General features: G+C 49.9%; 9 protein-coding genes across 9 annotated transcripts; 3 read left to right on the top strand and 6 right to left on the bottom strand.

Annotated features, from left to right (window-relative positions):
• Window positions 1-129: 129 nt before the first annotated feature.
• On the top strand, window positions 130-1,038 carry hpcH-5 (4-hydroxy-2-oxo-heptane-1,7-dioate aldolase; the record flags this gene model as incomplete). Its single annotated transcript, XM_032027347.1, has 3 exons — window positions 130-189; window positions 241-493; window positions 551-1,038. 3 exons carry the CDS (start codon window positions 130-132, stop codon window positions 1,036-1,038), a joined length of 801 nt encoding a protein of 266 aa, XP_031876274.1.
• A 909-nt stretch (window positions 1,039-1,947) lies between these two features.
• On the bottom strand, window positions 1,948-3,380 carry CGGC5_v008035 (Secondary metabolism regulator LAE1; the record flags this gene model as incomplete). The annotated part of the gene is made up of 8 exons (XM_032027346.1): window positions 1,948-2,005; window positions 2,057-2,476; window positions 2,544-2,681; window positions 2,738-2,775; window positions 2,836-2,990; window positions 3,046-3,087; window positions 3,138-3,264; window positions 3,315-3,380. 8 exons carry the CDS (start codon window positions 3,378-3,380, stop codon window positions 1,948-1,950), a joined length of 1,044 nt encoding a protein of 347 aa, XP_031876271.1.
• Window positions 3,381-5,330: 1,950 nt separating this feature from the next.
• CGGC5_v008034 (uncharacterized protein) lies at window positions 5,331-6,213 on the bottom strand (the record flags this gene model as incomplete). Its single annotated transcript, XM_066151952.1, has 2 exons — window positions 5,331-5,353; window positions 5,652-6,213. The coding sequence occupies 2 exons, from the start codon at window positions 6,211-6,213 to the stop codon at window positions 5,331-5,333; spliced, it is 585 nt and encodes a 194-aa protein (XP_066008831.1).
• A 432-nt stretch (window positions 6,214-6,645) lies between these two features.
• On the bottom strand, window positions 6,646-7,734 carry hudA (UbiD-like decarboxylase; the record flags this gene model as incomplete). Its single annotated transcript, XM_032027344.1, has 1 exon — window positions 6,646-7,734. One exon carries the CDS (start codon window positions 7,732-7,734, stop codon window positions 6,646-6,648), a length of 1,089 nt encoding a protein of 362 aa, XP_031876285.1.
• A 1,146-nt stretch (window positions 7,735-8,880) lies between these two features.
• CGGC5_v008032 (Flavin prenyltransferase PAD1) lies at window positions 8,881-9,498 on the top strand (the record flags this gene model as incomplete). Its single annotated transcript, XM_032027343.1, has 1 exon — window positions 8,881-9,498. The coding sequence occupies one exon, from the start codon at window positions 8,881-8,883 to the stop codon at window positions 9,496-9,498; it is 618 nt and encodes a 205-aa protein (XP_031876284.1).
• A 253-nt stretch (window positions 9,499-9,751) lies between these two features.
• Window positions 9,752-10,093, bottom strand: CGGC5_v008031 (uncharacterized protein; the record flags this gene model as incomplete). Its single annotated transcript, XM_032027342.1, has 2 exons — window positions 9,752-9,837; window positions 9,919-10,093. 2 exons carry the CDS (start codon window positions 10,091-10,093, stop codon window positions 9,752-9,754), a joined length of 261 nt encoding a protein of 86 aa, XP_031876269.1.
• A 286-nt stretch (window positions 10,094-10,379) lies between these two features.
• On the bottom strand, window positions 10,380-11,827 carry asaE-8 (MFS transporter asaE; the record flags this gene model as incomplete). Its single annotated transcript, XM_032027341.1, has 4 exons — window positions 10,380-11,287; window positions 11,335-11,427; window positions 11,489-11,719; window positions 11,776-11,827. 4 exons carry the CDS (start codon window positions 11,825-11,827, stop codon window positions 10,380-10,382), a joined length of 1,284 nt encoding a protein of 427 aa, XP_031876270.1.
• A 954-nt stretch (window positions 11,828-12,781) lies between these two features.
• On the top strand, window positions 12,782-13,903 carry kanJ (Kanamycin B dioxygenase; the record flags this gene model as incomplete). The annotated part of the gene is made up of 4 exons (XM_032027339.1): window positions 12,782-12,983; window positions 13,064-13,154; window positions 13,222-13,663; window positions 13,727-13,903. The coding sequence occupies 4 exons, from the start codon at window positions 12,782-12,784 to the stop codon at window positions 13,901-13,903; spliced, it is 912 nt and encodes a 303-aa protein (XP_031876266.1).
• A 3,977-nt stretch (window positions 13,904-17,880) lies between these two features.
• On the bottom strand, window positions 17,881-18,873 carry nlhH-1 (Carboxylesterase NlhH; the record flags this gene model as incomplete). The annotated part of the gene is made up of 1 exon (XM_032027337.1): window positions 17,881-18,873. One exon carries the CDS (start codon window positions 18,871-18,873, stop codon window positions 17,881-17,883), a length of 993 nt encoding a protein of 330 aa, XP_031876279.1.
• Window positions 18,874-19,450: the final 577 nt, after the last annotated feature.

Genomic DNA, 19,450 nt, shown 5'->3' with positions numbered 1-19,450 from the left:
GTTTCCATCTACCCCTCAAAATGGCAGTACGAGGATTGGTTATTTATGCAATGACGGCGATCAAGTTATTGGAACACAGGGTATCGATCGGTTGTGGTTGAGTCGTAATCAAATTCTTCTCATTTCGCCATGGCGTCCCTCTTCACCAACAGCTTGACCCGTCTCAGCGGAGCCGCCAAGCTATGCACGGTCAGTCGATATTTACGTGGGAGCATTTCGGCGGCTAACGTTTTATACTAGGCGATGGGAATCAGGCTGGTGACCAATACCCAAGTCGTCCATTTAGCGGCAAACGGAGGCTTTGATGCTCTCTTCATTGACTTGGAGCACTCAACACTTTCCATCCAGGATGCAAGCCAGCACTGTATAGTTGGCTTACAACTGGGCATGACACCCTTTGTCAGAGTCCCTTACCAATGTGGGAATGGTTTCATTCAGAAAGTCTTGGATGGCGGAGCGATGGGTGTTATCTTTCCTCATGTTCATGGTCGAGGTAAGACTGCGTCGAATGATGCCCAGCTTCAGCGAAGATTCTCACCATCCATACTAGACGATGCCAAGGCGGCGGTCTCGATATGCAAGTATCCGCCTCTAGGCAAGAGGTCCATCACTGGACAGCTCCCGCTCTTCTCTCTCAAGGCAACGCCCCAAGACACCATTATTTCCGAAACAAATAGAAACGGGTCTAGCGTCTTCTTGATGATTGAAACAAAGGAGAGCATAGATAACATTGAAGATATCGCATCAGTTGACGGCGCGGATGTGCTTCTGGTTGGGTCTAATGACCTGGCAATAGAGCTAGGAGCGCCAGGACAATTTAGGAGTAAGGAATTTCGGGCGGCTATGGAGACAATCAGTCAAGCTTGCAACAAGCACGGGAAGATCATGGGTTTAGCCGGCATATACGATGATCACGAGCTTCATGACTGGGCAATCAACCAACTTGGTGTACGGTTCCTGCTTGGGGGCCAGGACTCGGCTATCCTGGCGAGAGGAGCAAAAGAGACCATGGCAGCAATTTTGAAGGTGCCTAAATGAGGTCTGGAATTGGGAATGCAGTTTGATGAAAGCGACATTGAATTTCGAATCGGCATGGGATTTTCTTGTTATTCGTGAATAAATACATGATGTATGCCGTATCCCTTCTACCTATTCAATAGCTAAGACGTCCGTCTGATTTTGCCTATGACGGCTAGCCCATCGGATCGCCGGTCGCAGTAAGACAGGGATTACATCATCGACTCCAACTCGTTCGCAAGATACTTTTACTCCCTCCCCCAGTCAACAATTCGCGGATGATAATTTCTTCAATCAATAATACTTAACTGCTGTATCAAAGGTGTACCGACTGGGTCATCATGTCGTCTATCATTCTTAACGTTCCACGCATCGTTCTTACAATCGAGTATTTCATCGGCGGCTGGCCCAGGATTAGCTCTTGGCCTTTCAAATCCCTCCACGAGAGAATCTACCGAAAATCTCAGATCACAGCGCCGCATCTTCATCCGGTGTATCCCTTTACGGATCCTCGTACCACCAAGCTACACATGCAATACATCGGTGTGTTGATGGTCATGGAGGGGTTCTTGTTGGCTTTCTCATGGACACGAGCGTCTGTGGTCACTCTCTTCCTCGGCTGTTTCCTGACAAGTTCAGGGTATTGGAGCCAGATGAGGGCGGGAATGCCTTACTGGCTTCCAGTTACAAACTTCATACTGGCATGGGTAGTCTGGTTCATCGAATGAGACATTCAAGTGGCAACTAAGGCGGGGCGAAACCCAATATTTGACACACTCAAATTGAAGCTGCGTTTTTCATTGACGGTTACCTAACGGACATTCAGCCAATAACATGCAATTATTTCATGCTTCTGAGGACAGGCTCAGATGATGCCAAAACCTGAAGAGGGTATTCTTCATCCTAATCATTGGTGTGAACGCCAGTGCATTAGGGGCTACTATTGAAATGTCCGGCTGCGATAGGTTTCTGTCCATAAACTGACCATCTTACACTTTGATTAGTAGAGCAGTAGTTATCCATGCCTTCAAGTACTCACATCGAGAAGTACGCATGGACATTTGGGTCCGCAAACTCTGCCCGGCATCTTTCCATTAGTAGATCTACCTCTTCCTTCTGCCAGCCATGAGCCCGAGTCAGATTTGCGAGGCACACCCCTTCCCATCCTGTGGCCAGGTTTCTGCTCATCCACCAAGCAAGCTCTTTGAATCTTGGTTCTCTTGGCCATGGATTTGTCGGCCACTTAAATTGGAGGAGCTCAACATTCACGAAGCCTGCATTGATGAGTATGGTCTTGAGGCCACTCATATACCTAAAAGGCCGGCCAAAAGACTCTGCTGCTGACTCCAACAGTCTCACGGACCTAACAATAGCTGACTCATCACGCAGACTACCATCGTCTGAGATAGGCGCTATATCACACTCGTTGAGCTCTAACCACCCTCCAGGATTGAGATTGCTACCAGGTAAAGTCAGCTTTTCCTCCATGCCTGTTTGTGCCGAATAGACGATTGAGAAAGACTCACTCATAAGCTTGTGCAACAAATTCATCCCAGTCCCCAATATTTGAGTTCATCATGCGACTATGGATGTAATCGAAGGGCTTTGACCATGTCCAACCCTCTTCAATATCGTCAATCTCGAACATGACATTTGCAGGGATACTTGAAACTGTGATGAGTACAGGTGCTCGACCTTCTGCAGTACACAGTGTACTCACAATTCCGGCTGAATTGGAGAAAGGTCCACTCCGATGATCTGAGAGCTCGGCTTTTCAACAACAAAATCCACAGAATAAGAGCAATGTCAGGTACATACCTCTGCCTCTGGGTGCTCATCTGCAAGCTCGATGGCCCAGAGTCCGGTTCCGCAGCCCAGATCGAGAACTCGGCCAACCTTAGAGCCTTCATGAAGCGAAGGTGCATTAGCTAGTCTGCCATTGAAAGTCAACCTGAAGAGGTGGTGTTGAAGATCTGTGTCGTCGATTAGACAGCATTCATTGATCTTGCTCGTTCTGGAACTGGCAACCTAGACGTTCGGTTTCGGTTTCATCGTTGGGAAGGGTGTATTCTCATTTTCACGTCAGTGTCTCTTCATCACAACAGAACGCAACGACTTACTTCCGTCTTTGTACTTGTGGTATGTTCTCCCATTTTCAAAGCGGTGATCGAAGATTGAGCTGTTCAAGCTCCTGGTAGAGTTTGCTGCTCTCACAATCTCTACATCCGCTGCTTCGTCCTCGAAACCCTACTTGGATTTAGCCTAGACCTCGAGATCCACCAAAGTTGTCAAGCTACCTCGTCCGCCACCAGAATGATGTGGCGATCGGCGGCATTGGCGAATTGGGCACCATCTGAGTTCATTTTGACAGAGTAGATAGCCCCTTGAAAGTATGCCACTGCGTGGGAATCATTCATGAATTCGCGCGCACAAGTCGACACTGTTGCGAGGACGCTCAGCAGGAAGAGATCGAGAGGGTTTATGTGGTGGAAGTGAACACCAAATCCCGCATCTGGGCCAACGTTGTCTGTCTGTCCTAGGTACCACTTTTCCCAGGACTTGTTCCAAAGATAGAAGACCAGTCCTGTGTTTAAATGTTCTTTTGCGGTGTGGCTAGTCACGTCGTAAGGCTACTTCGCGTGCTGAAATCAGCAGGGATTAGCAGTTTTCTTCCTTCTGTCTATTAGTTGGTCCGGCGTTTGCTGGTTTGTTGGTGCTGGGCCGTTGGTCGCAGATGTGATAGCCAATAAGCATGCCCGAATATGTGCCAAAAGCCCAGTTGGCCGCATGAGTAATGGGTCATTGCCACCACATATGTGGCCACTTTGCTGTTGTGTTGGTTGCGGCTGGTGAACGGGTGATATCTCTTTGCTCGCCTACCCTTGTTACTGCACGAAACCATGGCTCCATTTGGACGTGATTATTGGCGCCAATACTGCCGTCTGTGAACCCCATGTCATGTTCGCGAATAGCACAAGCCCCAGCCACAATGAAATGAGCCACCAGTCGCGTAGATGATAGCCAAACTCGCACTTCTGAACATTCCAGGCGACGGAACTCTTAAGATTCAGCGGGCATTACTTCTGCGAAGGTGTAGCGCTTCATAAATACCCCGAGAAGAAAGCAAGTGACCTGTCATCCATGTTCAGTTGCATATGATTAAATACTAAAGTGCTTTCATTGCATTGGTGATCTGGCATGGGAATGGTTGGATGCAGCACAGCGAAAATGGTATTTCCGGGTTTATCACAAGACAGCAGTCACAGTTCATGACATTCGTTGATAGAGCTGATCATCAAAAGGCGTCAAAGGCGCATGAACATAATGATCGATGTATACAGGGCTGGATCGAAGCACAATGCAGGAGATTTCTGTGGCGATTTTATGTCCTTGCTTCCGGCCTTTTTACCAAGAATAGAAGCATGATCATGTCCAGGAGGAACCATCAATTGTTATCTTGACCTAATTAGACCCGAGTGGAAATTGCATTCCTTTCGTGGCCAGATCTAGAAATCAGGTGCTAAAACCCGTATTCGGACCACCTGTCATTGACCTTATCCTGGATTTCTTGCGAATAAGAGCCTTTGAAGGACCCATGCTTCCAACTCAGTTCTGAATCTGTGAATTCAGCGGGAAACATACAACAACGCACGACCTTAACATGGTTCCTTCTCTCTTTGATACCATGGCTTACATATGGGATGAGAGGGATGTTACCGTACGCGTCGAAAAAGAACTCGTTGATCTCGGGTTGGCATCTAGTTGCCTCAGCCCAAATAAGCTCATTGAGATTGGTGGGGTCAATGTCTTCTCCAACAAGGTAGATCTTAGGAATGTAGAAACCAGGTTTAGTTGAAAAGACAGTGTGGCCAACCTTCTCACAGAAATCTTTCATGTTGGTCTGAAGCGCGCGCAACTTGGACCTGTTGACCTGGAGGACAAACCAGAGGCAGTGAGACTCAAAAGGACTCCATGCAAAGGGTTAGTAGGAGCAATGTTGCAACTCGTACTTCCTTTCTCAAATGAGAATCCTCAGATGAGGAAGGAAGGTTTCTTGTTCATCTCAGCTGCATCTACATGTCCTTTTATCTTCGACCCTGATATCCTATCCCTTGATATCCTATCCCTTGATATCCTATCCCTTGATATCCTATCCCTTGATATCCTATCCCTTGATATCCTATCCCTTGATATCCTATCCCTTGATATCCTATCCCTTGATATCCTATCCCTTGATATCCTATCCCTTGATGTCTTACTCCAGTGCCGAACATAGCCGAGAGCATCCCATGTGACAGGCCTAGCCTGTTACATCACTTCCCCCCTTTCTCAGCCGCTAGAACCATCGTCAGAGTCATCCCAGTCAAACTCAGATGGTCCAGTTGGTCCTGCTGTCAACCTTCTAGCGGCTTTGACCTGTACTGGGGAAGGCGACCGGCTTTGCGTTGGTTGAAATCTGCATTGCTGTACCCAGTGCCTTGAGGAGCCGCATCGTACACATTTTCCTTGTTGTCTCCATTTGCGTCGTTGTTCTGGGTTAACTGATGGTGCAACCTTTGTAACTTTCATAGTCTGTTCCCATTCCATTCGTTGTCCTTGTTCTTGGTGATATCCATTCCTTGTATCATACTGACCTTCTAGGGCTAAGAGAACCCTGATAAAGTCGTCATACTTTGTCGGCAGGGTAAGCTGCGTATTCAGCTTCTGTTTTACCTCCTTGTTTAGCCCTCCCGTCAGAGCTGTGATCTTAGCATCATCAGGCCAAGAATCAGCGTTGGCTTCATAGAGTGTTCGTTCGAACGTTGCGAGGTATCTTGACAGACTCGACTGTCGCTGCTCGAGGTCTCTAAGCCGTTGCCCAGCCTTCTTTGCCTTGTTGGGATCGTCGAAAATTCTTTCAAGATGCTGTATCAATCCAGCCACATCCCACACATTGTTTCTCTCTGCATTGCGTACGAACGGCAGTACCATAGCCTGGACGTTCGAGTCGAGCGAGCTGTAAACGTAGTACAGCTGCGAGTCGTCGTTCCCAATTGCTAGGCCGTCCACCTTGAGCTTTGCCTTCATTGCCAATATCCATGTGTCCCAGTCGCTACTTCGGCCGTTGAACTTCGCACATGTTGGAAGTACTTGTCGTGGTCGAGCGGTCCGTTCAGCCTTCAAGGCATCAATTTGCTGCTGAAGAGATTCGATCATGTTGACTAGTCGTGCTTCTCGTTCATTAGGCGTCGCGCCCCATTGAGTTCCTTGTGTGTCCATTGCTTTGTATATCGTTGTTTGTTGTATCCTTGTGACGTTGTACCCTCGACCACAACCTTGACGTTGGAAAAGGGGATCTGAGGATTATGCAAAGGGTTAGTAGGAGCAATGTTGCAACTCGTACTTCCTTTCTCAAATGAGAATCCTCAGATGAGGAAGGAAGGTTTCTTGTTCATCTCAGCTGCATCTACATGTCCTTTTATCTTCGACCCTGATATCCTATCCCTTGATATCCTATCCCTTGATATCCTATCCCTTGATATCCTATCCCTTGATATCCTATCCCTTGATATCCTATCCCTTGATATCCTATCCCTTGATGTCTTACTCCAGTGCCGAACATAGCCGAGAGCATCCCATGTGACAGGCCTAGCCTGTTACACTCCACACCATTTCAATTGGCAGCTCGGCGGCTTCGCAAATATTGAGAACCTCAGCCGCCTGGGTAAGAGCCCAGACTGTCTCGCTCTCCTCAGTCGCCCTCCCCGCGACACAAATGGGGAGAATAGGATCATCTCGGTAAGTGATGGCATCGATGTTGAATACTGGACAAGGCTTCCCTGATCCAGGGAACACGTGCCCATGGTACTCGACAAAAGGTCCTTCGTCAGCGGTCTCAGTCCTTGAAACGACGCCTTCGAGAACGATCTCCGCATCGCGAGGAACCCAGATGTTATTGGTCTCGGACTTGACGACATCCACAGGCTGACCAAGGAGAGCCCCTACGAAGCCACTCTCATTCACACCCTTAGGGATAGGCATTCCGCCGACCATGATGGCAGCAGGTGGTACACCAAAGCAAAGAGAAAAGGGCATGTCTTCGCCTCTGTCTTGCCACATTTTTCGAATGACACCGATATCTTGCGCCGACATGGTGGGGCCGGCCAGAGACCGTTTGCCATTAACCATGCCGCGGGTGATTGACCAGTTGACCCACGAACCATCGGGACTCTGAACGATATACATGCCGAATGTTTGCAAGTATTTACCGCCATCGTCTTCGTGGAAGAGGGGAACAGGAAGTTTTTCCAGGTCGATTTCATCTCCGAAGATCTTGTGCTCTTTGACCGGACCAGTCTCGAACTTCCTTGGAGTGATCGGTTGACGCTTCTTTGCGCGTTTGATGGCGTAGATGATGTCCCGGCCGCTGGATTCGGACGGAAGTCCCAACGACTTTGCTATGCGAATGAACCTCTTTCCCGGCAAACTGCTGGCACCCACAGGTGCTCCCAAGACCCGAAAGAGACCGTTCTGCTGGCGTCCTTTGATATTTTCGAAAAGAGGCGCTTTGTCTTCAGTTTCGTAGACCTTCCGTACGATAGCTGCTAGCTCAAGACGAGGGTCGACTTCTTTGAAGATAGACAACAGATCGCCCTCCTCAGCCAGCTCCTTGACGTACTGGCGGAAGCTGGCAGCAGAAAGGCCGCCGTATTGTGAAGGATGGGATGATAGTGCCATGATGATATGGTGTCTTCAACTCAGGGCAATTGAGACAAGGTGATAAGGGCAAAGAATTTGGACCGATTGATGGCTTGAGTCGCTGTTCAAGTTTTGAGCTCTCTGGCTCAGGAGATTATGCCGGCCAGATACCTAGACTCAGCTTGCTTTTAGCTCAAGGCGTTGTCTTTTGTAGCTAATGTTGTGACATGACCCAGCGCCGAGGTCCGTCGGGGGTTCCGTGGTGGTGAGGGGTCATCTTGCTTGGTTTAGAGTCGGACCAGGCCTAAACATCGCTACTTCACAGGCGCCCCTCATCATTTCGACCAAAGAGGGTTTTATGGGTCGGGCTCACAGGTGTCATGACCGTGAAATTTTGTTTTGGGCCGTAAAGAGCCTCGGGCGTCGTGAGCGAATTTCTTGATCTTAAGATCTTGATGCAGTGATGTGTCAGGAAACGGGCCGCATCTGGGTCTTCGAAATGGCCTCCCATGGGGGTTTCCGGAATTATCGGTATGTTTCTTACAAATCGCGCTTTCGTGACGCGGCGAGGCTGTTTTAAAGACTCGGGACAGCTCCCGTAGTTCAAGTCGGATGCGCAGCCGAAGTGTCGTGGTCCAGACCCAGAGCCTCTATGGGGAATTCGCTGGTCAAGTTACGTTATGGGCATACCAAAGGAGGAAAGCCTCAAACGTTCCTTGATTTATATCCGCGAATATTTCCCAAAATCCCCCACTAAAGAAACTAAAAGTTGACTTCACACACAATCTCCTTATTGCCAGAAATATTTCCGGATCCTGGCGGGGCGAGCTTCGGCTTTAGTGCCTTGCTATTACGTCCAAGGTCCCTCTTTGCTTGGGGCAGACCCATGTTTTGAGCCTCACCGTTGATGAGCCCTCGTGACTTTGAGACTTGCGTCTATTAGATCGAGCGAGGTATGCCACGATGGGTCATATACGTCACATTCCGGTTACTGTGCTTTCGGGATATCCTCATCTTGTTGAAGTATCTTGTCCTGAGCCATCCGACTCTTGTTTGACCGTTAGACATTGACGCTTCCTCTTGAAATTCCAGACAAATTCATAAAACGCAAACTGCTCAAGAAAAGCCACCACTCTCTACCCAACGGCCTTTTTGCTTCGAAATAGACCTCCTTAGACGGCAAAAATGACTGAAGAAAGCAGTCGAAACAACGCAGCTCCGCCTCAACCCAGGCGCAAAAGAATGATTGTTGCCCTCACCGGTGCTACTGGCTCCATCCTCGGCATCAAAACCTTGATCGCATTGCGCCGCCTCAACATCGAGACGCACCTCATTATCAGCAAGTGGGCAGACAGCACCCTCAAGTACGAAACGAGCTACACCGCCACCAATATTCGTGCTCTAGCGGACCACGTTTACAACAACCACGACATGGCCGCCCCAATTGCAAGCGGGTCCTATCGCGTTGACGGCATGATCGTCGTGCCATGTAGCATGAAGACGCTCGCAGCGATTAACTCGGGTCTATGCGATACGCTCATTGCGCGAGCTGCGGATGTTATCATCAAAGAACGCCGGAAGCTAGTCCTTGCGGCTCGCGAATGTCCCCTGAGCGGCATACACCTTCAGAACATGCTCTCTCTCACCCAAAACGGCGTCATCGTATTTCCTCCAGTCCCGGCCTTCTACCATAGACCGGCAACAATAGACGAAGTTGTGGATCACAGTGTGGGACGGATGTTGGACTTGTTCGACTTTGACACCCAGGACTTTGATCGATGGGATGGATTTCAAAAGGACTAATCAACCGATAACGTGTGATATCTTTCCAAATAATGTTGCATTAAATACACTCCAGCACCGAGTCCACCGTTTTGAGAATAATGTCGAACGGCCACATAGGAATGTCGAGGAGAACCTGCCGAGAACTGGTTTACGTGAGTCGCATGCGATGAAAACATATTTCGGTGTCCCCAAACCACCCCTTGGTATCGATGAATGCAATCGCCTCGTTCATAGTCCCATGGCTCACTGGCTTTCGGTGACGCATTCATATCTACCCAAGCAGACCGCCGCCAATGGCGTTTAAATGAACGCAGTCGTCCAACCTACTCATGGCGTTATGCTTAAGACACCATCCCACTATCAAAATAATTAGCACATTTATCACGCTGAGTTCGTAGAAAACTTTGTAGATGTGGAATTGGGACGGAGCAGACATACTGCAATTCTTATATCTGTGAAGTTTGACAAGATTCCAGGTCTTTGAGAAGCACCTGTCATCACATTCGTACCAGCATCCCTCCTTGATCTCCTTGGGCCTCTTGGAGTGTCGGTCTGCTTGAGCCAGGGATGCCAGAGCGGCAACGACAACGGAAAAAAGGGCTGCTGGACGCATGGTTGTAGTGCTGACCGAAGACGATTTATTGCTAGCCGCGGAGCTGGAAGCGAGAAAGAAAAAATGGTTTTGAAGTTTTTGGCCGCAAGTAGACCTCGAAATCTTTGAGCAGGCTAGCCATACTTATATCTAAGGTAGTCAGTCCGACGCAAAAGGCAAGAGCCAGTATTGAACCACCTGAAATATAACCGTGGATCTTTGCGCCAACGAGGTGGCCAGAGAAGCCAGCGACAGTTGCAGATGTTTTCCTGTTTGTTGATTTAATTTCAAGTGAAGAAGTTATATATCAATAAAGTAGTGTGAAGGCCCAGCCACCGGCGACGCCTCTCGCAATAATGAAGGCCACCAACGCGAGTACGTACAGGCCACCTGCGAAGATGATCACCCCATAGTATGCACCGCCACACCATTGCAGGATAGCTCCCGCAAATGGCACGCCTACCAACGCGGCGATGCTCGAGATGGAGAATGCAGTTCCACTCCTTTTGCCGTAGTCCTTCGTCTCACACACTCTACCGATGCACACAGGAGTCAAGCTAATAGCAGCGCCCGACCAGAACCCATAAAGAATAGCAAATGCCGTGGTCGCGGCCTCTCCTCCCTGTGCGTTCATCCAAAGAGCGAATATGAAAGTTGAGCATACGAGAGCCGTCACGCACATAACGTTGAAAGGTCCAAAGCGATCAGCGACGTAACCCGGCAGGGCACGCCCCGGTATGGCACCAGCGTTGAGAAGCGCGTTCAGAAGTAACGACTTTTGCAGACCCATACCCTCGTGGATGGCGTAAGAACATATGTAGGTGTAAGGTATGAAAACGGCAAATTCAATCAGGAAAACAGCCAGTGTTGTCAAGGCGAACTTTGCGTCTCGCAGCGCCGTGATGTCTATGGCAGCTCCGGCTTTCTTGTTCGGCGGTAGCCTCTTCTTGAGAAGCAGACAAGCCAACACGGATACTGCGAGACAGATGAATCCGACTGTCCTCAATGCCCAGGCAAATCCCACGCGTGGGACAAGGTAAAGGATAATGAGCGGAAATATAACGCCCCCAACACCTCCGGCGGTGCAAGCAATACCGGTCGCGAGGGCTCGTCGCTCGGAGAACCAGTGGCCTATGGCGGAAATGCTCGGGTTAAAGAGGAGTGAGGCAGACATGCCACCGAGAACGCCAAAGGTAAGAAAGAATTGGTAGAACTCTGGGAAAGGTCAGACATGGACAGGCAGGGTGTTGGATAAAGTTCACCTTTGCATAAACTCATCAGCATGATGGCAGCCACAATACCGATGCATCCCGGTATAACGAGATATCGCACATCATGGGCGTCGAAAATAGGGCCTGGTCACAACACCAAATGAGTCAAACAAGCAAGACTGCCGATTGGGGGGTGTGAACATACCAACCTGAGCACCACAGAAGTACAGGAAAAATGCATAGGTGCTGAATACCCAACCAATCGTTGACTCCGGTAGCCCTTGTAATTCATACTCCGTGACCCAGGCCTGGAGAACAGCCAAAGTGTTGAGAAGCCCCATCGATGGGATCATAGCGCACCATGCACCAGCAACGACCAGCCAGGCATCTTTACCGCCCTCGGGGTATTTCTCAAGTTCTTCCGTGGCAATCATCTCTGCCGGTCGAGGCTTTAGTGTTTTTGAAACCTAGTTGATCTTTCGCACGACTCACCTTGGACGGCCGCCTCCGGATGTGGAGAGCCTGGATAGTTTTCTTCGAACATGCCGGGCAATTTCAGCCTCAATGACCAGCTTCTTCCTCTTGGATTGTGGACAGTGCTGCTGAGAACGAGTTTATCAATGACAACAAGACTTCTATGAACCTGAGGCTCATGTCACTTCAGCGACTAGAGACTTGCATTGTCTTAAGTTCGACCAATCGTACTTCTGAATTTTCGACCGGTTAGCCCACTTTCATGTCGGTTGTGTCCTGAAAGAGGTTGGCGAGCCCTCGGGCGTGTTTGACGGTGCGGATGTGGGGTTGATAGGCGTCGGGAGAACGAAAGCCGGATGGCGTGGTCTCCACCGCGCCGCCGTTGTTTGCAGTGCTTACAAATGGGAGTGTCGGTGTTGGGCGTCGTTGACAGCAGCAGCATTCGCTTTCAGTGCCAGTTATGTGACAAGCCAAGCCAAGATCCAATATTGTAGGTCTCGAGTAGCTGGTTGAATTTTATCCCAGCCGAGGGCCAGGTTGTGATTCGAAAACAACAAGGGGGGTAAGGCTCATTGTCGGTGAAGCTCGGTGAAGCACCAAAGCGCTGATGCTAGTCAGGGCACGGAGAGTTGACCATTATCATTAGGACCTTTTTTTTTTTTAAAAAAAAAAAAAAAAAAAAAAAAAAGGACTGGCCTCACTACCATCGGAAGTGCCCGAGAGTCAATATGGGGCTTATCTCAGGTCGCACGTCACGTCATTCGCGGAGTAATCCGCGAAGGAAACACAAGTGGGGGTTGGGAAACGGTAGTGTTATCTGAACCCCTCACGACATTGCAACCTCAGGGCAGTTCCGGACTTCTTCTGGCCCGATAATGTATCAAGCGATTATCCCATCACTCAATTCAGCTTTCTCATATATCAAAGGAGGCTTATTAAACTGTCACAGGAAGGTCCTCGCGTTTACCATTGAAAAATGACTGCTGTTAGTAACGTGGAAAACGATGGAGTGAAAGTCATCACGATGTCCGAGGCTGAACGTGCCACTGGGTACTATAAACCTCAGACTCTTGAAAAGGCACTCGAAGCGATGTACCAAGATGGTTTTGTGGTGCTTGGTGGAGCGATTGATGTTGACTTCATCGACAAGCTGAATGAGAAGATGTGCGAAGACGCGGAAAGGAAGATCGCCGATCCCACTCAACTGTATAACCATGGGATCAAGTGTACGGTGATGGATTCCTCATCTGACTTTGACCAGACTCTGGTCTTGAAAGTTGACATAAACTGACACCATGATGCTTAGCAAATTTCCTTCAGCGACCCCCAGTCGATGGTTCGGAGTTCCTCAGCAAGCAGCTTTACTTCAACAGCTTCTTGCTTCAGACTGTGAAAGCGTTCGTCTCCCGAGGTATCTCTTTGAGTTTTTCGAGACAGCCGATCTAACTTACACGGTATTTGCAGGTATCTGGGCGGCAGGCCTATCTGGAACTGGCTGACTGCCAACACCGCGTTGTCCGGTACCAAAGGTCTTCGCCAACGAGCGCACAAAGACTCGTATGCTCACCCTCTTTATCCATACTATGTCATCGCGAATGTGCCTCTCGTGGATTTCAGCCCCGAAAATGGATCAACAGAGTTCTGGCTCGGGTCCCATCAAACCACGACGCCATCTGATCAGATCACCTCCAAGGATCCTGTTGCCGACGGGTACAATCGTGGCCGGCCCGGCGAACCTCTACCACCCATCTCAGAAGAGGCCAAAGCAGCACGCATGAAGATCCGCCCACCTATTCAGCCGAGGTGTGTTCGTGGGGACATTATGATAAGGGATTTACGACTTTGGCATGCCGGGATGCCGAACGAAAGCGCCCATCATCGGATCATGTTGGGTCTCGGATACCAAGTAAGCCTTTGAGTCGTTTCATACCCAGGTATCAGTTAAGATAGACGAGCTGACATTCTTCAGAGCCCTTACTTTCCCAACTATGACCAGACCATGCATCTACCTGAGACGCAAAGATCTTTCTTCTTGAACCATCCTAGTGACTTGATAGATGTTCGAGCGCAGTTCTGGAAGCCGGATGAGTTGGACAAGACCAAAGCTGACGAGGATTTTGAACTCCGAGCAGAATACCTCAAGTAGTTTGTGGAAAGCACCTTGACCAGGTCCAAGCGGCCATTCTGATACTCAACTATTGAGTCTTTGAACATGAACACTGCCTTCTATCAAGGTGGAAGCTTCTTCACGGAAGCTTCCATCATCACACATAGAATTCAATAGTAATTGGCAATATATCGAAACAGTTATAGTGCAGATATTGACTTTGCGCCGCAAAAGTATCGCTTGTACGTACTTAGTAGTACTTCATCATGGTACTCAACCCTTCTATCAATTATCACTCCAATGAGAACTATTAATGAATGTATTGTAAATAGTTCCTGCAGTTTGGGCCAAGCTGTCGGCTTTCGAGCGCGCAAAAAGTAAAAATTCATATTCAATCCATAGAAGCCCGGCCCTCGTACCCATTTACCCATTCAAGCTTATTCCGTCAAGCGGTCTGCAGTTCCAGCTCGCAGCTCGCTGCAAGTGAGTCGCGCCTCCAGCATCTTTTTCACATCGTCATTCTATGATCTTCGAAGTAAATGACTCTCAAAAGCCCACGATGAATGTCTTTCCGCCCAAAAATGGCCCGTCGACGGCACCATACATCCAGCACCAATTCCACAGCGAGCCCCCGAAGAAGCGATCATTCGGCATTCATCTCAACAAATTCCTGCAATCTGGGAGTGATCCCGACCGCATACAGCTGGGACCGAGAACGTTAAATGTCCGCTTCTGGCTCACTGTTGCCGCGAGCCTGATCGTCGGCTACTTTGCAGTGGAGGTCCTGTTTTTCTGGATGTTTCGTGTGATTGGAATGCGTTGGAGCGACGTCACATTCTTGGACTTGTCGCTTGTTGCCGTCGCTGTAGCGGGGGCTTTTCTGGTCACATTCCTGGCTCTATCGTCAATCAGAAACCCCGGTGGAAAGCCAGCAAAGGGCCATCATGTCTGTTGATGGCGGAACCGGATCAAGTGTTGGAGGAGCACGATAGGAGAAGCTGGACCGGTCCACCATTCAATAATGATGCTCGGAAGCTATTTGGGGGACTATCTTGCTTGTCTTCGTGTATCAAACTGCAGCTGAGGTGCCAGCAACCAGTCGACATCGTTCACAGCGAATGTCCAGGGATGCTTTCGAAGTTGGGAAGTGCAGTTTGTCTGGGGCAAGGAATACCCATGCCCGGTTGAGGTCTACTCGTAGGGTCCGTAGTGCAGACTTTGCTTCATGGTGATCTATTCCACCTCATACTTTGTTGATACCATCAAGATAGCGCCGGTGAAAGGCAACATATATCAGCCTACCCCATCCAAACTTCTTGGGCAATAAGAGCATAGATGCATTTTCATTGGCGCAGATGATGGAAGACCGCGGACTACCCAAGTCGATGATCGATCTTGTTGTTGTTCTTCTGGGACACCCTTGGCTAATACTTGCGAGACATCTAAATAAATACATAGATCTTGCCAACTTCAGGAATGATCGTATCGTCCCTCGGGAATCCAAGCCATCCACCACGACTTGATTGCTCTGATTCCTTCATCCAGTCGACCGTAAGGTGCCCATCAAAAGACGGAAAGAATCACCTGCTTTCCTAACCTGTGTCTCCTCTCGACATTCTTCATGCAACATATCCTATGAAACGCTAATCTCTTGTGCGCAATAGCATCCATCGGACAGCTCACAACGCGAGACAGACTTCCAAATGGGCCTTGCACGCCTTCAGGCCCTTGAAGAAAGGACTGGTTCATGATTCGATCATCTTAGCAGCGGAAGAAATCAGCACATGGATAATCCCACCATCGTCTCCTATTATTGCTCCGGATGAGAAGCTGCGCATACCCCAAGGACAGAAGCCACGACAGCTTAATCTTGATGTGAGTCTTCGCTTCGAACGCGTTCTTCGTGGAAGCAAACCAAAGCTTTAATGTGTCAGGCAGACACCTCTTTCAACAATTATTGAACAGGAGAGATCCACAGTCAACCCGCTCACTGAACGATCCCAAGGGTAGGATCAACCACTCCGATTTGTGGAATTTTATCTATAAATCTAGTATGATATCTGCGCCTCTTCTTCCCCTCACACGCCCAATGTCATCTGCAGTTATAGTCGTCAGTGTAGCTCGGATTCCTACCCTTTCCAGTGATGCCCCGAATCCTTGCCGTGTCCCCAGGCCTCTGTGTAAAAGGTATCTACTACAAACATTTGCGGTGGCAATGTCTTGCTATTGGCTTCCCCGAATAAGCGCAGTGTCCGAGTGACGCCCAGAGAAGGGATGAAATCCGTCCAGCTTCCGATTTTCGCTGCCTTTGCATGGAATCTAAATGTAAAAATGCATAGAGTGCTCGAATCAACGTACCAAAACGACCGTTTTGACGACTCTCAAGACGCCCGCAATTGTGGTACAACGTCAATATTCTTTTCGCGCAGTTATACAACATCAAGCCGCTCTAGTTTGCATGTTCATGGTGGTCCCGATATCCAAGATCTGAAAATACAAAGGGGGAACGCTGAACGTGAAAACGAGCCATCATGGAGAAGGAATATCCAATATTTTGGATCCCCTTCCCTCGGGTTCCTGAAATGATGGAAGAGTTGAGCGCAGCGGATTTCCAGAGCTGGCTGCTACTCGGCAGAGCTTGCCATAATGCTTTTCTAATCACGGCGAAAGCAAGAAAGTTGGCTTGTATCCTTTCGTCGTCCGTCGGTGATATTCCCAGAATACTCCACCACTTTTGTAGCCTGAGGGTTATGCCTGCTGCCTTGACCTTGAGCATGATTATGATCGGACACCCCGAGGCCTCCAATGAAGACCCAGCAGGAAACCACTATTCTAGTTGTTCAAACAATTTGGACCAATGAATACGATTGTGGTTCTGGCAATTGATCCAGTGCAATATCTAAGAGTTAATATACCTCGCAGTTTACCTTACCTACTCCAGTAGAGCATGTGGCCAAGACGCCACTGTGCTCAGTCACTACGGAAGGGGGCGATGACCACATACACACAATCAATGTGCAATGCAACTCTTTTGCAACCGAAATCTCGCTTGGTCTGTTCATCGCGCCTACCTCAATGGGAGTGATTGCCTGCCTCAGCTCCGGCATCACTGTCCTTCAAGAAAAGCACCAGCTAACCCGACGCAGCGTCCCTGTCCAACTTTGTTATCTGTTCTCGGTATACCTAAACAATACTCAAGAAACGAGCACCAAAGAGACCCACGAGACTCCAGCGGAGATCATGGAACGATAGCCGCACGTGCAATCTTGTTGTACAGACACCCACGATCATCATAGTTCGTAAAACAACGAACAACCTACAACAGCCAATGTATTTCTTGGTGCTCTCCCCCAAGTCAGAAAAGCAGCTCCTCTTATATACAAGAGCTTACCATTGACCACAGCATCTCAAGTACGCCAACCTCTCCGCCTCGGGACGCAAATCCCATAGCCATATACAGCCTATTTAATGGGCTTGCTTGCGTCGTCCATTAAAGCCTCCAGCAAATGTTCCCGTAATCCGCCCAGGTTCTCACGATTGAGGAGGCTCTTTCCCAGCAATGCCACGACATTTCACTCCGCTCGGTCTCAAATGGAGTACCACATCCACACACGGATACCCGCCAGGCAACTTCAGCCCAAGCTCCAGGCCTCATCATCAAACCCCATCCCCGTCTTCCTTGATATATACACAAACTGCATGAATACGCTGGACTGAGACCATTGAGTTTCGAACATCTAAGAGGACGGGCAAAACCCAGAGGCTAAGAACTATGCATGAACTCCAGGAAGGCTGCTGCGTCTAGCCGTGTCAACAACAGTTGGAATTTGCGCTGCTACCAGAATCATACGGCCCTCGCAAGCACCCCTTTTATCACCACGCAGCTATCAGTAGATGGACCATGTCTCACAAACATGCTAGCCCACGAGGGGCGTGGTCTCTGGCTCATGCTCATTTTGGTCAAGTCTCTCCTGCAATACGTCACTATGAGCAACTACGATCTCACGTCTAACATGCTAAAGCCTCTTGATGGCTTCATTTCTCGCCTCCAAAGCCCTCTCAACCCACCGAATCCCGGGAGCACTCTCGAATCCATGCGGCAGTCCCGGCCACATGTGAAACTCAACCTCCACGTCCGCCTTGCTCAGCTTGGCCGCGTACTCAATACACTCATCCCTGAACAGGTCAAGCCCGCCAACATCGATGTACGTAGGCGGCAGCCCCCTCAAATCCTCAACACCCGCCCTTCCAGGCGCTGCGTACAGCGACACCTTCGCCGCCGGATCTCCCGCCTTGGCACCGAGTACGGCACCCCACGCGAGCCGGTTATCGTTCGTGTTCCACGCGAGAAACTTGTAGTGCCCCGCGGTCTCGGGAACGCTGGTCCGGTCGTCGAGCATCGGGTACACCAGAATCTGCTTCCTCAACCCCGGGCTCAGCCCACGATCGCGCGCAATCAACACCACCCCTGCTGCGATGCCAGCTCCTGCAGAGTCACCCATGATAACAATGTTGGCAGGGTCGACGTTCCACTCTCCCGCGTGATCCGAGAGGTGCCTCAGCCCAAAGTACACGTCCTCGGCGCCCAGCCCGTCCGGGAATTCGGGCGCGAGGCGGTAGTCGACCGCAAAGAACGGCAGCCCGATCATCTCGACGAACCGCTTGACCTGCGGCGCAAAGATGTCGACGTCGCATGTCACGAAGCCGCCCCCATGCACGTACACGACGGCACCCTGCGGCTCTGGTGCGTCTGCCATCTCCTGCGTTGCGAAGCGAACCAAGTCGATATTCTGCCCGTCGTGGGACTTGAATGGTATCCTGGTCTCGAGGACGTTCTCCGGCCACGGCTGGGCTTTGAGGACGCTGCGCAACGTAGGCTCGGACCAGGCGCGGAGCTCATGGACGTCTTTGAAGGGTGCTGGGCCTTCGCCGCCGGCATCCCTGGCGGAGACGACGGCCAGATACTCCGGGTCGAAGCGGAGGGCGTTGTTTGTAGCTGTGGTGGTCATGGTAGTTGAATTCGCTCGAGGTTGTGGTTGCATATGGGTTTCTGCTGTCGTTAGTGCAATGCGAATCGTGGCCTTTTATCAGCGACATCCGCCGATGCCATGGGTTCTGGATGACCTGCCCGCATTCCCGAAATTTGACGCCAACGAATCATGTTCCTCCACTTACAACGGTGATGGGCTCAGCAACCACCACCGACAGCTTCTACAACGGGAAGGAGCGGTTTGTAAGTGACCATTGTTCTCCCAAAACAATAACGTGATAGGACTGAGAAGCTAAGCAAGCATCATATTCCGCCAACAAGGGCGACCGAGAACGGATGTGAGCGGGCAATCGTGATGCCCTCTCAAGCTTAAATGTGGTTTGTAATCGCGGATGGCGAAGACGGACGAGCGCTTCTTCGCTCTTTTCCTCACGGTAACATGGCCCAGGTTCAGGGGTAAGATCCTTCGTTGAAGCATAACCGAGATTCTTCAATACCCTTCGTCTAACACCCATCACCGGGTTCGGGGCGTTACGATAGTCGCGAGGCGGAAGTCCTTCGGAATTGACGACGACAAGCAAAGGCGAGGAGACGCG

Source organism: Colletotrichum fructicola (assembly GCF_000319635.2).
Source record: "Colletotrichum fructicola Nara gc5 chromosome Unknown KSG_Nara_v1_contig04, whole genome shotgun sequence".
Classification (NCBI taxonomy): Eukaryota; Fungi; Ascomycota; class Sordariomycetes; order Glomerellales; family Glomerellaceae; genus Colletotrichum; species Colletotrichum fructicola.
Note: the sequence above shows the minus strand (reverse complement) of the source record. Positions and strands in the feature narration are given on the sequence as shown.